Source organism: Theobroma cacao, chromosome 3 (genome assembly GCF_000208745.1).
Source record: "Theobroma cacao cultivar B97-61/B2 chromosome 3, Criollo_cocoa_genome_V2, whole genome shotgun sequence".
Classification (NCBI taxonomy): domain Eukaryota; kingdom Viridiplantae; phylum Streptophyta; class Magnoliopsida; order Malvales; family Malvaceae; genus Theobroma; species Theobroma cacao.
This window is the reverse complement of record NC_030852.1, coordinates 29,628,928-29,643,569: the sequence shown is the minus strand read 5'-3', so window position 1 is coordinate 29,643,569 and position 14,642 is coordinate 29,628,928. Positions and strand designations below refer to the sequence as shown.

At 36.1% G+C, this 14,642-nt stretch overlaps 2 protein-coding genes across 2 annotated transcripts; one reads left to right on the top strand and one right to left on the bottom strand.

Annotated features, from left to right (window-relative positions):
• LOC18605726 (abscisic acid receptor PYL8) lies at positions 332-3,305 on the top strand. The gene is made up of 3 exons (XM_007038909.2): positions 332-787; positions 2,011-2,226; positions 2,708-3,305. The coding sequence occupies exons 1-3, from the start codon at positions 647-649 to the stop codon at positions 2,921-2,923; spliced, it is 573 nt and encodes a 190-aa protein (XP_007038971.1). The 5' UTR covers positions 332-646; the 3' UTR covers positions 2,924-3,305.
• Positions 3,603-13,527, bottom strand: LOC18605725 (ATP-dependent zinc metalloprotease FTSH 11, chloroplastic/mitochondrial). Its single transcript, XM_018117813.1, has 17 exons — positions 12,762-13,527; positions 12,521-12,674; positions 12,190-12,282; positions 11,914-11,999; positions 11,642-11,765; positions 11,150-11,269; positions 10,626-10,676; positions 10,374-10,435; positions 10,176-10,233; positions 6,356-6,481; positions 6,199-6,279; positions 5,661-5,790; positions 5,417-5,565; positions 4,722-5,003; positions 4,563-4,652; positions 4,434-4,487; positions 3,603-4,128 (listed from the first exon to the last, which is right to left on the bottom strand). The coding sequence occupies exons 1-17, from the start codon at positions 13,361-13,363 to the stop codon at positions 3,976-3,978; spliced, it is 2,415 nt and encodes an 804-aa protein (XP_017973302.1). The 5' UTR covers positions 13,364-13,527; the 3' UTR covers positions 3,603-3,975.

Sequence of the window (14,642 nt, the reverse complement as noted above, 5' to 3'; positions counted from 1 at the left end):
GTCCAAGTTGGCATCTACCAATATAATTTAGCAGCAGCAAAACCATAAATGAGTAGATGGACCATAAATGAGCCGACTATTTTCCCTAAAATAAAAGGGTCAGTGAAAATATTAACATTCCAACGGCCAGTAAGTGTTTCCTCTTTTAACACAATTAACACACACGAGGGGCATTTGCGTCAAGGAGAAAAGACAAAACCAGAAGCAGACAAAACTCATGGCAACTCTCGTAATAACATCCTTAATCCTATGTCAAAGGGAAGAGCTGATCCAGTAATAAAACATGTTAAAAATTAAAAAAAAAAAAAAGTTGAAGCGTTTAAATTGGGTGCGTATTTTTTATTTTTATTATTTCAGGTGGTGAGATAGATGATAGGGAGGCTTAGACGTGGAAGAAGTCAGGTAGCTTCTCTCTCTTTTTATGGCGGTGGCTCACAGGCTTTCCTTCTTCTTCTGTCTCTTGAGATAAACCAGTTAAGACAATTCCTAGAAGCTTCGTCGGAAAATCGGTCCGGTCGGTGGTCGGTGATCGGAGCTCTGGTCGCCGGCGGACGAGACAAGGCAGAGTGTTTGTTTTTTGTTTGTTGTTGTCACGTAAGAGAGAAGCGAGCGTGTCTGGATTGATACAAAGAGAAAAGAAGAAAAAATGAATGGGAATAGCAATGGATTTGGGAGTGGGGCGGCGGTGGTGGCGAGTGAGTATGTAAGGAGACATCATAGGCATGAGATAGGGGAGAATCAGTGTAGTTCAGCTCTCGTTAAGCACATCAAAGCTCCTGTTCCTCTCGTAACTCTCTCTCCTCCCCTCTTTCTCTCTATGTTTACAGTTTTGTGTGGATTTGATTTTCAACTGGTCTTTCTCAAGATTCCTCTCACTCACCATCTTCTATTTCGTTTCGTTTTTTTTTTCACTATTTCTTTTTGTTTTTGATTTATTTGGAAGGTTTTATTATGCTCTCTCTTCTGATAGCATTTGGATCAAACAAAATTTTTTTCTTGTGATTATTTTGCATGTTTGCTGAGTGAGCTTTTTTCAATGTTTGACTTTTGTTCTCGAGAAGGATTATTCTTGATCTGTGGTGGTTCTTCTTTCTCAGTTCTTGAAAATCTTGATTGTTTTTATTGAATTTATTAGCTATTCTTTTATAAAAATAAAGAAAGAAAGAAAGAAAGAAGATTGAATCTAATTTGTTGCATTTGCTATACGGGTTTACATAAACTTCTTCCTAAGTTTCACTGATTTGTTGTTGAGAAATATGATTGACAAAATAGAAGAAACTTTGGCATGTTTTGCAATTTGTTGAGTTAGGTAAGATTATTTTGAAATCTGACATTCAAACTGATCATTTGCGGGCAAAACAGGGAGCATCTTGATTAAGTTTAAATGTTAAGGAGCAACTCAAAACTTTGGGTTTTGAAGTTGTTTGTTTCTCTGATTTTTTTTTTGTATTGCTAAATCCAATGTATGAGATTCAAACTATGATCATTTTTTTTTTGGTGAAAAATTTTAATCTGCGTACTACTCTCTGAAACTATTTGAACAAGTTTCTTGCTTTTGATTGATTGGGTAGTCCAAAGGTTATGCATAAATTCATTTCCACTGTATATGTAGTTGCTTTTTTTGTGAACGATGGGCTTAAGATTTAATTGAATTAAATGCAGCTTGTCTTGTTGGTTGTTGCATTTCCTAGATATAGGAAAGACGTGAAGCATAAGCTGGAACATTTTATTTTCCTTTTTTATCTCCATTTTGCACATAGCCAATGAATGGTTAGTATTTTAGAGGTGTCCACTGGAGGAAGAATATGCCAAAGAAAGGGGAAGATAGATAACTAATTGCGGATATTCAGTTCATGTTGAAATAAAGCATTCCTCCACAAATTGTAGGGCTTGATTCTTTTATTTTTGTGAATTTGAAATCTATCTCCTTGGTCGAATCTTTTTCCTTTTGTCAGAATATGCATAATTTTCTCTGAAATTTGTATTACTTTGTTTTTTTTTTTTTTACAGGTTTGGTCTTTGGTGAGGAGATTTGACCAACCACAGAAGTATAAACCCTTTGTCAGCCGCTGTGTTGTGCAGGGAAATCTTGAGATTGGGAGTCTCAGAGAAGTTGACGTCAAGTCAGGGCTTCCGGCCACTACAAGTACTGAACGACTGGAACTCCTTGATGACGACGAGCATATCCTCAGCATCAGGATTGTTGGTGGCGATCACAGACTTAAGGTAAGGAATCTCTCCTCTTTTTTCTGTTTCAACCTTTTCTTCTTGTATGATTTGTCCTCCATGAACATTCAATATCATCTATGTCTTTCATCTTAAATCCATTCATTTTCAGAACAAAGCAATTTAAGTGCAATTACTTGCAGTTTATTTCTCTATGTTCTGCTTGATAAAGTAGTTTGCTAATTGTATACTAAATGTCAAGGTCATGAAAGTTATTCAAATTTTCGACAAAGGATGTTTTTTCTCTTGAAAATCAGTTAGTTAGGTCTGCAGCTAAGTTTGGTTTCCTGAATTCCTTGGTACGAAGATTATGTCCGAACGATGGATTAGTTTCAACAAAAACAACTGAATTGTCTTTTCACGAGCTTTAGTTCATTAGTGAGAACTCAAGGTCATGAGGTTTCAATTTTAAGTGTGACAGTGGTAAAATGAAGATCTGGGCCCTGTTTGATCTCTTTGACCTTATTTTATTTTTATCCAGAACTACTCTTCAATCAGTTCCCTCCATCCAGAGATCATTGATGGAAGACCTGGGACTCTAGTCATTGAATCCTTTGTGGTGGATGTGCCTGAGGGCAACACCAAGGATGAGACTTGCTACTTTGTGGAAGCTTTGATCAAGTGCAATCTCAAATCACTTGCAGATGTCTCAGAGGGGCTAGCAGTGCAGGACCGGACAGAACCCATCCATCTCTAAATGTTGGGTTTGAGGAGATAAGGTGGTAGCTATAGTTGCCATGGATGAAGCTTCGGAGGCTTTCATATCTTGGAGGCTTTAGAGATGGACTGGCAATTGTGGGTCTTCCATCTTCCAGACACACTCACAGTGCATTCCTTCTATTTGTTATGCTCTCTCCTTTTGTTTTTAACATTATGTGCTGGATTTTCCTGTCTTTTAGTCGATCAAGAACCACAATTGTTATAAAAGTTTCTTCTGTTGAAGGATGAAAAAATGTGAAAAAGAACAGAAAAAAGAAGGAAAAGAATGGACTAGGTTGCTGTCCATCTGATCCAGAGTTTTGTGATTGTGGTATTTAATGGTTGTACATAAAGGTGCTGAAAAAGAGTGGGTTTTTCAATGCTGGGTTGTCTCGTGATAGTGGTAGTTTCTAGTTGTAGATTTGGTCAAAGCTTGGTGGCAAATGCTGTCTATAGACTATAATGATAGTTGAATCCTTGCTTGTTCGATGCTGCCGAAGTACCAACCATCACGTTGAAAGCATAAAAAGGTTCAGTCATGTCGTCGGAGCTGGCCGTATGGCTCAAAGGCGTAATTAACCTCAAAGTTGGGCCTTGGGCTTTTGGTAACTTAGATGTTACAGCACACAAGACAACATCCATGGATAAGCGAACAGATTAAAATTGCTATTAACAGATAAGGAAGAATGACGCTTGGCAGTAAATATGAGCTTCTCAGAAGCTGGAAGTATATCATAAATGCCACTTCTATGCTAACACAATTCAAAATTTCACCCAGAATAGGGTAACAGTACAAATACTACATGATTTCACGAATGCCGCAAGATGGATGTTGGTCTTGGGTGTTTCTGGACGCAGGGCAGCATAGGACTCGGATCGTTCTGATGGGTGCCTTGTCCCTCGTGTCTAAACAGAGTTCCCATTGCACGTCTTATGACAATGGTGGGGAAAAAATTGCACGAAATTATACAAACAATCACCTGTAGTTCTTAAAATACACTGTACAGAGCTTCCCCTACAGGCAAGTAGATTACAGATGTGAGTTTTAGTTTAAGCCAATACTAGCTCCCCCTCTTCCTGTTGTTCTTGTTGCTCAGGCAATCCTCCTTCCCGATGTGGGAGAAGAATGCGCTTTATTTCTTCCGCACTAAGTGTTTCATACTCCAAAAGCACATTTGCTAGTGCGTGCAATGCATTCTCTTGCTGAAAAAAGATGTCAAACAAAATGTTCAACTAGAAAATTTGCAGTATGAAATTTGATTACTACGATGTATTTCACTTTTCTACTAGCAGTTGAAACTATTACCTCAGCTAAGATATGACTCTACTCAAAATTACTCCATGGATGAACATAATACAGAAACATATATTTCTTCATATGGCTTCCTGAAATCTTAGAAGCTAGGATCCTACCATTCAGATTCCATTTTAATTCATTGTTATATAGTCTGGTTTCTTCTTCCTTATCGATAAGAAAATTTCAAAACAAAGTGGTTTCATGAACAAACCTTCTTTAACAAGGCTTTCACACGATCATATGCTTCTCTTAGAAGCTTCACCACCTGCATAACAAAGTAAAACATATTATGATTGAAAAGACAATTAACCATTCAGAACTCCAGCTTGCAGAAACATACTTCAGCATCAATGCGAGACTGCATTTCTGAACTTGGTCGCTCTTTGATATGAACTGGTCCAATTGCATCACTCATCCCACAACTCGATACCTAGCATAAGAAATGAGAAATTAAATAAAAGGGACAGCATTTTTCAGAGTGAACAGACTTGAAATATACCATATATTGAGCAAGCTCTGTAGCTGTGTTCAGATCACTACTGGCCCCAGTTGTGATATGATCCCGACCAAAAATGAGCTCTTCTGCAACTCTTCCTCCCATACAAACATCAAGACGAGCTAATAATTGCTTCTTACTGATTGAAGTCTCATCACTTGAAGGAAGCTGGGTAACCATTCCCAGAGCAGATCCACGGGGCATGATTGTTGCCTTGTGGATTGGATCTGCACCCTCAGTGTTGAAAGCAACAATTGCATGGCCACTCTCATGATAAGCAGTGAGCTGATTATGTGTGATAATGTCAGCAAATAAGGATGATCCATTTTGGATAACAATAAAAGTTTATATTGAAAATCTAATGACCTAATTTGTACACTGACACTGTGCACAAACAGAATCAAAATACTACCTAGTTGCAGCTGAAAAAGAACTTCAGCAAGCAATTGGTCATTTATCAACATGAATCGCATCAGGAAACATCTTATGTTACAGTTTAAACACGGAGAGCAATCCTAAACTGTAGCCATTTATCTGTGTATCCTAATTTGTAGATTTCTCTGGAATCTTTTGCTAGTATCATAATGGGTCCTTTTACATCTTTGTTTACATTAGTTACAGAATTAATGATTCAATACATTCCAAGCAAACCACAACTTGGATTCTACCCTAAAGTGTTTGATAAAAAACTTCAATACCTTCTTTGACTCTTCCGATAAAAACATTGTTTTACGCTCAGTACCCATGAGTATCCTGTCTTTAGCATATTCTAACTGTGCAGCAGTCAACTTATCTGCACCTTCAACTGCAGCTTTGATTGCAGCAATATTCACCAAGTTTGCTAGATCTGATCGACAGGATAACAGGAAAAAGTTTAAAGAAAATAAGAATGTTTGTTGGCAGGAACTAGAAACTAGTTTCAGTTTATGCAGAAAAGTTTACCTGCTCCATTGAATCCAGGAGTACCACGGGCAATTGCTTTAACATCTACATCATCAGACATAGGTTTATCTTGTAGATAGAGCTCCAAAATCTCTTGACGACCTCTCACATCTGGATTAGGGACAACAATCTAAAAATGGGCTTTATGAGTTTTCTCTCTACAAGAGAATAGAAGATGAAAAAAGCAAATCCTATCCTAAAAGAATAAATATAGTCTACAGACAAGAATTCAATGGCATCAGAACAAAGAGGTAAAAGATTCAGACAAGGATTGGCAGATGAAGTAATAATTCAACTCAAATTACATAGCAAGTCCTTGGGAAATGAAAATTTGTATTCTGAACACTTCAATGACTTAAGTACCACAAACTGGGGCACAGTTTCTGATAAAGAGCAAAAATCTTCGCAAGGAAGGGGAGACCGTATATGATTAAGGAACCAACTCTATTTTGTCATCTTCACTTCCTCCAAGAATAACTTTCCACATAATGTCCCAAACCCCTAGACTCAACAAAACACTAATGATTGGAGCACTTACATGCCTGTCAAATCTACCGGGTCTTGTCAAAGCTGGATCAAGAATGTCAGGTAGATTTGTTGCAGCCATCAGAATTATTCCCTATGAGAGACAGAGGTTAAACAAATTCAGAAATGCAAAAAGGAATTATTGATATAGCAAACTTGTTTAAATATACCTCGTTCTGTTCAAAACCATCCATTTCGACAAGGAGCTGATGTAGCGTTTTTTTGGTATGGCCTTCCCATTGTTTTCGTGTGGATCCAACAGCATCTATTTCATCAATGAAAATGATGCAAGGGGCCTATTAAATATGAAACATTGTTAATGACATGGTCAAAAAGTATGATGGATATGATATAATGTAGCCGAAAAGGTTTGATTGTGTTTGGAACAATAGAAAGATAATTAAGAATAAACAAAAAATCATAATAATGATCCCCTATCTAGGATCATCTACTTCTACTAAATCCTAATCAAATAGAAATATTATAATCCTACTCCTAATAAATAAAAAAATAAAAAAAATCTGAAACTAAATAAAATAAAAAAATAAAATCCTAAACCAACTAAAACACTAAATAAAATAGGATGGATATGGTTCATGACATGGTCAAAATAGAATATTAAAAAAAATATTAATTATGAAACATTGTTAATGACATGGTCAAAAGGTATGATGTACATAATATGATGTAACCGAAAAGGTTTAGGGTAATTAGAACTCAACAATTAGGGCTTGAATAGGGTTGATTGTATTTGGAATAATAGAAAAATAATTGGGTTTTAAAAACCTCTTGAATAAAAATTTTGAATAAACAAAAAAATAATAATAATTCCCTATCTAAAAACAACTATCTATACTAGCTAGGATAAATCCTAATTAAATAGAAAGATCAAAATCCTACTCCTAATAAATAAAAACTTAATACATTAAAATCCTAATAAAGATAAAAAGAAAAAGAATCACAAACTAAATAAAATAAATAAAATAAAATCCTAAACCAATTAAAATACTAAATAAAATAGGATTCTAAATGTGCCTGCATCATTCCCCTTCGGTCAGAAAAAGACTTGGCTTCAACAATTATGCCTTGACACACTCCTCGTAGATGTCTGGATTTATTTATTTCAATTCCACTTCAACAATCCAAGAACTTTCATTAACAGGTTTACCAAGCCACTTCACCAAAAATCTTCTATATAGGTTCCCTCGTCTAAATCAAACCTCTTTTACATCTAATACTTTTTCAATAACTTTAGCTTTAGCAATTGGAAGGTGCTAAACTTGATTGTTTATAGTAGATGCAGTCCCATTGATTCCATTGAGTGGATACAAGTCCGAAATATTGAAAATAGGACTGATTTTTAACTCAAGTGGCAGCTCAATTAAGTAGGCATTTGAGCTAATTTTCTTTAGCACCTTACAAGGTCCAAACTTTCTAGACTTGTGCTTGTGACAAGTACCCTTAGAAAATCTTTCTTGCCTCAAGTGTACAAGTACTTGATCACCTTCCTCAGGTTCTTGCTTACGACGATGTTGGTTGGCAGCAAAAGAGTATGCTGCATTGCTAGCTTTTAAGGCAGCTTTTACCTCTCCATGAATCTTCTGAATGTGATAAGCAAATAACTCCCCTTCATCACTCACTTTAGCTTCTTGTGGTAATGGCACCAAATCAAGTACATGTTGAGGTTTTAATCCATATGCAACCTTAAATGGTGTCTTCTTTGTACTTTGATTGACAAAATTATTGTACGCAAATTCAGCTTGGGGTAGGACTAGATCCCAAGTCTTTGGGTTGTTTCAAATAAGACATCTTAACATAGTACCCAAACTTTGATTCACAACTTCTGTTTGACCATCTGTTTGCGGATGACAAGTACTAAAATATTTTAATTCTGTCTCAAATTTCCTCCACAAAGTTCTTCAAAAATGTCCCATAAACTTCACATCTCTATCAGAAACAATAGAGGTTGGAATACCATGTAGTTCTACAACCTCACGAAAGAATAATTCTAATGAGTTGCATTAGAAGTCTTAAAATACGGAATAAAATGCGTCATTTTTTAAAAAAGATCCACCACCACAAAGTGTCGAACCTTTTTACTATCTTTAGGAGTCCTAAAACAAAATCCATACTCAAATGAATCCATGGTGCGTCCGGCTCAAGTAAAGGAACATATAAACCTGTGTTTTGAGCACTGCCTTTACCAAATAAGTAAGTTGAACATCTTTTCACCAACCTTTCCACATCTCAGTGCATTTTGGGCCAATAACAACAATCAACCACCATTGCCAAAGTCTTGTCTCTACCAAAATGTCCTCCCAAACCATTTCCATGAAGTTTTCTAATAATTTACTCCCTTAAATATCCTTTTGAAATGCACAACTGGTTACCTTTGCATAAATAATCTTCATACAATCTATAAGGTAAATTTCCAACTTGTGATGAGCCTTGCAAATCAGGTATTATCTTGTTGAAATAAGGATCAGAACCATACTGATTTTTAAGTTCCTTAAAGCCTATAACTTGAGTGCTCATAACTGATAATAGTGCATATCACCTACTCAAAGCACCAACTACAGTATTAGAATGTCTAAATTTATATTTTAGTGAGAAGTTAAATTCATCAAGGAAAGAACTCCACTTGGCATATAGATCATTAAGCTTTTTTTGTGAATGCAAGTACCTTAATGCTTGATGGTCAGAATAAACGACAAACTCACAATAAGCAAAGTAGTGCTGCCAATGATGAATATAGCCCTTACCAAAGTGTAGAACTCTAGGTCATAAGTCGAATAATGTCATCTAAAGTCCATTTACTTCTCACTACAAGCCTTCCATCTTGGCTAAGAACTGCTCCAATTCCTAGAAGTGAAGCATCACACTCAACAACAAATAAATTCTCAAAATCTAGTAGTGCAAGAATTGGGGTTTCGGTCATCAAAGCTTTCACTTTTTCAAAAGCTTTTTGTGAAAAATGTGACCACTCAAATCCACCTTTCTTCAAAGATTCAGTTATAAGACTCATAATATAACTAAAGTTTCAAATGAATCGCCAATAAAAAGATTCCAATTCATCAAAACTCCTTACTTTTTTTATAGATGTAGATGCAGGCCATTCTGGTCATCACTCTTTGTATCACCAAAGACTCACCTTGTGCAAGATGAACATCAATTTCCTTTATATCCTCATCATATTCATCATAAATTGATTCCAACTCTGCCCAATCCAAATAATCCTCCGCATGTAACTTCTCACAAAAGTTAACTACTTCAACCTTGACTCCACCATTTAAATTAAGAACGTGTAATAACCAACCCTCCAATCCAACTCTTTTCGCTGGATTTGTAGGTCCATCTTCATGAAAAGGGTTCTCATTCTCAAATTCATCATAATCCTCAAGATCTTGAATCTCAGAGCGGTTGTGGTCACCTTCCAAATTCTCTATTCAGGCTCCCATTGGTTCTTGACGCTACAAGGCTTAAACAACCCAAGTCAAGTCATCAATCATTCTTTGCATCTTAACCAACTAGTTTGTTGGGACTAGTTGCCTCTAACTCGACCTTTGCCTTGGCCAAACATAGTCTCCTAGTTAAGGATAGTAGGATCATTTGCTTTGATACCACTTGATGTAGCCGAAAAAGTTTTAAGGCAATTAGAACTTAACAATTAGGGTTAATTGTGTTTGGAACAATAAAAACATAATTGAGTTTTAAAAAAACCACTTAAATAAAAATTCAAAATAATTAATAATAATCACCTATTTAGGTTCACCTATTTATACTAGCTAAAATAAATCCTAATTAAATAGAAAGATTAGAATCCTACTCCTAATAAATAAAACTTAATGTACTAAAATGTTAATAAAGATTAAAAAAAATTTCAAATTAAATAAAATAAAGAAAATATGATCCTAAACCAACTAAAATACTAAATAAAATAGGATTCTAGATGCGTTTGCATCATGGTATCAAGCAATTATGAAGATCAACCTTTTTCTTAGCTGCTTGGAAAAGGGATCTCACACGTCGAGCACCAACACCAACAAACCTGCCACAGAGAAAGAGATTGTCAGACTCAGCATTTATAACAGCACGTAATCCCCAAAACCATGCATATAGTATACGTTAAGCAGATGGAAATCTACAGAAAGGGTTGCCAAGCATAGATGAAATGAGAAGATGGCTTACATTTCCTCAAATTCAGATCCTGCTCTATAGAAGAAAGGTACCCCAGCTTCCCCAGCAATAGCCTTCAAGGTTCAACATATCATTTATTATAAGTTAAGTCTGGATATATGCACATGCAACATACTTCAAAGGACCACGTCGAACAACTAGCAGCAAAGAGAGCTTGCATGTGGTTAAGTTGAAATGTAATGCACAAAAACTTCCCGACATATGTAAGTGACCATTAGTGAGAATATAGAAGGAAAACCTTACCTTGGCCAACAGAGTCTTTCCAGTTCCAGGTGCTCCAGTCAACAGGATTCCCTGCAATTATGTAGCTAATAAGAAAATACAAACAGAAGATTACAACAAAAACCATTTTATTCCAGAAGTGAATGAATCATAGCATGCAAGTTTGTGCACTCATTATTCACATAAACATGCAGAATCACATGCTATAAACTAAACAATGACGTAAAAACCCTAAATGAGTTGTTAAAATTTCTCCCTCCTATACAAGAAAGCATGAAGAGAAGAACCTAGAACCTCTTGCCAATCCCCTACCCACCCACCTGACCACCTGAACAAAACAAAGCTGACAGGACTTCTGGCCATATCTTGATATATGTGGCTCTCCTAGCATAGACACCTTTCTTATCTTTTCTATTCTATATTCCCATTTTCGTAGGATGCCTTTGAGAAAATCGGAGAGTTAGAAATCCAAAAGAAAGTCCAACATATGGAGTAAACCAGACAGAATTAAACCTATTTCAAATGCCATATTATCTTGCACAAACCTTTGGCAACTTTCCCCCAAGGCGGGTGAACTTTGATGGGTTTTTGAGGTATTCCACTACTTCCTCAAGCTCTTGTTTTGCATCATCACAGCCTTTGACATCCTTAAATGTTTTAACATTCTGCAAATAAATCAATTAATGAGGAAAAGAAAACAAGAAAACAAGGCTTAGATTATCTATCAAATTTCCAATAGATGGCCCTGGCCCATTCATACGAAAACTAAAGTTTCATCTCACATGCATGCCCTGCAAAACAGGCCCTTGATCACCATTTATATAATTAAGAATAAATTTTCACCAAATTACAATAGTTTCCGTTTAGTCATGAATGCTTTTCGATTAAGATTTTCAGCCATTGCCCAAAGTTTTCATATCTTACTCAACAAATGCAATATAATCTCCTTAATCCTTTCCGCGCACATTGAAAATACAAATGCAACTAGATGCCATAGTCTGGATTTAGACTGCAAGCAGAGAAATTGAAATACTTGCCTTCTCTGGCATCACTTCTTTGTTCAATTCTTTTGGGGCATAAGAGGAACTTGATCCAACACCTGAAGTTCCTATTCCACCTAAGCTTCCTATATACTTCTGAAGTGCAGCAGCACCCATTAACCTGAACATAGCTTTCATGTTAGATAAAATTATGACTGTAGGTAAATAGCAAGAACTGGCTGATTCAACAATGGAGAAGTGTGTATCTGTGTGTGCATGAGAGAGAGAGAGAAGGCAAGAGAGTATACTACAATCAGGAGAATCCATACCAAACCAATCCTACAGCGACAGTGAACAAGATAGTTGAAATAAGCTCTTGTGCAAACCGTGATTTATTTGAAACTTTAGGATCAACCTAATAAAGAAAACAGCATCACTGTCAAAATAGTTGAGAAGGTATTCTAACAGGGAGTGCAGAATAATCCAAATTGTGGACAGGTTTTGGTAGTCCATGTATCATAGTACAAGCATAGACCATGCCAAAAGAAAGTACTTGTATAGACCATATTCTCTCTCATACATGGCAATAGTTAATAGAGCCTTACCATCACCACATGCAACGGTTGCTTCTCAGAAATTCCAGGGCTTAGAAAGGGCTCATCCATATTCCCTGATGCACGCTGCTTCAATTCTTGCAACTACATTGAAATTTTAAAGGATTAGTTATTTGAAGTCTTTACGGTGACATTGAAGCATAGATGTATATAGAAATATTTCAAACATAACAAAGTACTTATCCATCAATTGATGGGTCCAGCAGAACTCGAATGTCAAAAGAGATAACATTGGTCAGACCAAGTTTGACAATTTTAAAATGATTAAAAAAATTGAATCAAATGCATATAAAAGAAAAGCAACGAAGCAGGGCCTTCTTACCAAAGTAGGGAGACTAGAAGGCTTTCCAGTTTGTTCATCCGGAAGATATTCAGCAATGGCATTAGTGACCACCAGAGCTCGAAGATATTCGGCAACTCCTTTACTGTCTACCGCGTGATCCCTTTGTTCAAATCGCTTAATCACGGACTCAGGACTGTTTTAAAAAAAGAAATAAAATCAAAGATTAGAGAGATAAACAATGTTTTAAAATTAATCAACAATACTTAACTGAAAAGAAAACCTGTGCTTATTAAGCTCAGCTAGCAAAGCGCTTTCTTTAGCGGCATCTTTGGGATTTGCGTCGGCTTCGGCAATCAGGCGATCAAGCCGTTTCTCCTGACGCCAAAAGGGCCACCAACTGAACCAATCCAAAGCCGCCAATCTCTCCAGTCCGTTTCTCATCATGGCCCAAACTCCCATCAAAAACACCATTGCCGGAATTTTGCTTTTGGCCCCTTCGTTTTCCACTAATTTATCATTCTGCCCCTCGCTCTCCGCCACATTCTCAGTTTCCCCGCCGTTATTATTCACTTCATTTCCCTCACTCTCATTCTCGAGTCCATCGATTGTCGGACGTTCAAAATCCGAAACTAAAGCTTTGGAATCTTCAACATGAGTATCCAATTTGGACTCGGAGTTAACGTTCTCGGGATGCAATGCGCAAGGGGTTAAAAAAGGACGGGAATAAAATCGGGAATTTAAGAAAGTTCCGGATGGTCGAGAGAGTTTGAGAAGTGAAGAAGGATTGAAAGACAGAAAATAACAACGGTGAAAGCGTCGTTTGGGAAGAAAAGGAGAAGGAGAAGGATTGCAGAGAAGTGAAGCTTGGAGAGATACGGTCATTGCTTAGGGTTTAACGCGAGAAGATTGCGGTTTTTTTTTTTTTTCTTTTTGTTTCTAACTGAGGGAGGGAAGAGAACAGAAAAGAGAAGAGGAAGAGAGAGAGGGAGAGGGACAGGGAGTTAAGAGCCACGAGATTGGGAGGAGAGGAGATTAGAGGCAGGAAGTGTGAAGTAAAACCTTATCTCGTCTCGATTGAAATGGGCTCCGGCTTATCTGTTTTTTTCTCTCACTCGGCTGAGTGTCTGTTGTCAACTCACTCGTTTTTCAATATCTTCCTTTCGAATTTCATTTGATTGCATGCAAAACATTTTAGTATGCTGGAATGGGGTCGAAAATTGAAACTGAAAAACTATTCAAAGGCATCATACACTGTTTTGAGGATAATTTCTGTCTCTTCAAAATATAAAATTTGATGTAAAAAATTTTAAATAGTTATTTTTCAAGATTCAATAAATTCGATGTACAATCAAAACTAAAGGAAAAAAGTATTCAACAACATAAAGAGCTTAATTGTCAAAATTAAATACCAATTTCATAAAGTGAAAAAGCTAAAAACATTTAACCACCAAGGTATAAAAATATTACTTATGCTTAGCTTTCGTGTATACTCATGTGCAGGGGAAGAAGATAATAGCAGAATATATATCTTAATTGTCAAAATCAATGACTGCATAATTAGAGATACATGGGGAACAGAAAATTAAAGAAAGAAACAACCTAACAACTCAAAGAGGAAGATAATCGTAAAATATATATCTTAAATGTCTAAAACCAATTCTTTAAGATGAAAAAGTTGAAAATATATAACCACCAAGCTACAAAAATATCACGCAGAAAATTGAAGGAAGAAAGAACCTAACAACTCAAAAAGAAATATAATAGCAGTATATATATTTTAAGTGTCAAAAACCAATTCTTTAAGATGAAAAAGCTGAAAATATATAACTACCAAGGTACAAAAAATATCACTTATACCTTAACTGCCAAAATCAAAGATTGCACAATCAGAAAGACCAATTTCGTAAGGTGAAAAAGTTGAAAACATATAACTTTTCTCAAACCTTGGCCAAATCTCGTGTGCATACGAAACCATTTTCTTTTCTAGCTTTCAACAAGCCATAATGAGTTTGCTTATATAAAGTACTGATATCTTTTGTACTTAGGTAATGTGGGATAAAAACCTTATGAGATATCACTATATATATCCAACAATCCCCCACATATTTTATAAAGTTTTATAATAAGAAGTTTTTGCCAGGTCTAATCTCACTCAAGTGTA

Coding starts and splice junctions, on each gene's coding strand:
- LOC18605726 (XM_007038909.2), top strand. CDS start 647: ATGAATGGGAATAGCAATGGATTTGGGAGTGGGGCGGCGGTGGTGGCG. Junction 788..2,010: donor TCAAAGCTCCTGTTCCTCTC/GTAACTCTCTCT, acceptor TTTTTTTTACAG/GTTTGGTCTTTGGTGAGGAG. Junction 2,227..2,707: donor GTGGCGATCACAGACTTAAG/GTAAGGAATCTC, acceptor ATTTTTATCCAG/AACTACTCTTCAATCAGTTC.
- LOC18605725 (XM_018117813.1), bottom strand. CDS start 13,363: ATGACCGTATCTCTCCAAGCTTCACTTCTCTGCAATCCTTCTCCTTCT. Junction 5,566..5,660: donor TCCTGGATTCAATGGAGCAG/GTAAACTTTTCT, acceptor CCTGTCGATCAG/ATCTAGCAAACTTGGTGAAT. Junction 4,129..4,433: donor TGAAAGCCTTGTTAAAGAAG/GTTTGTTCATGA, acceptor ATCTTTTTTCAG/CAAGAGAATGCATTGCACGC.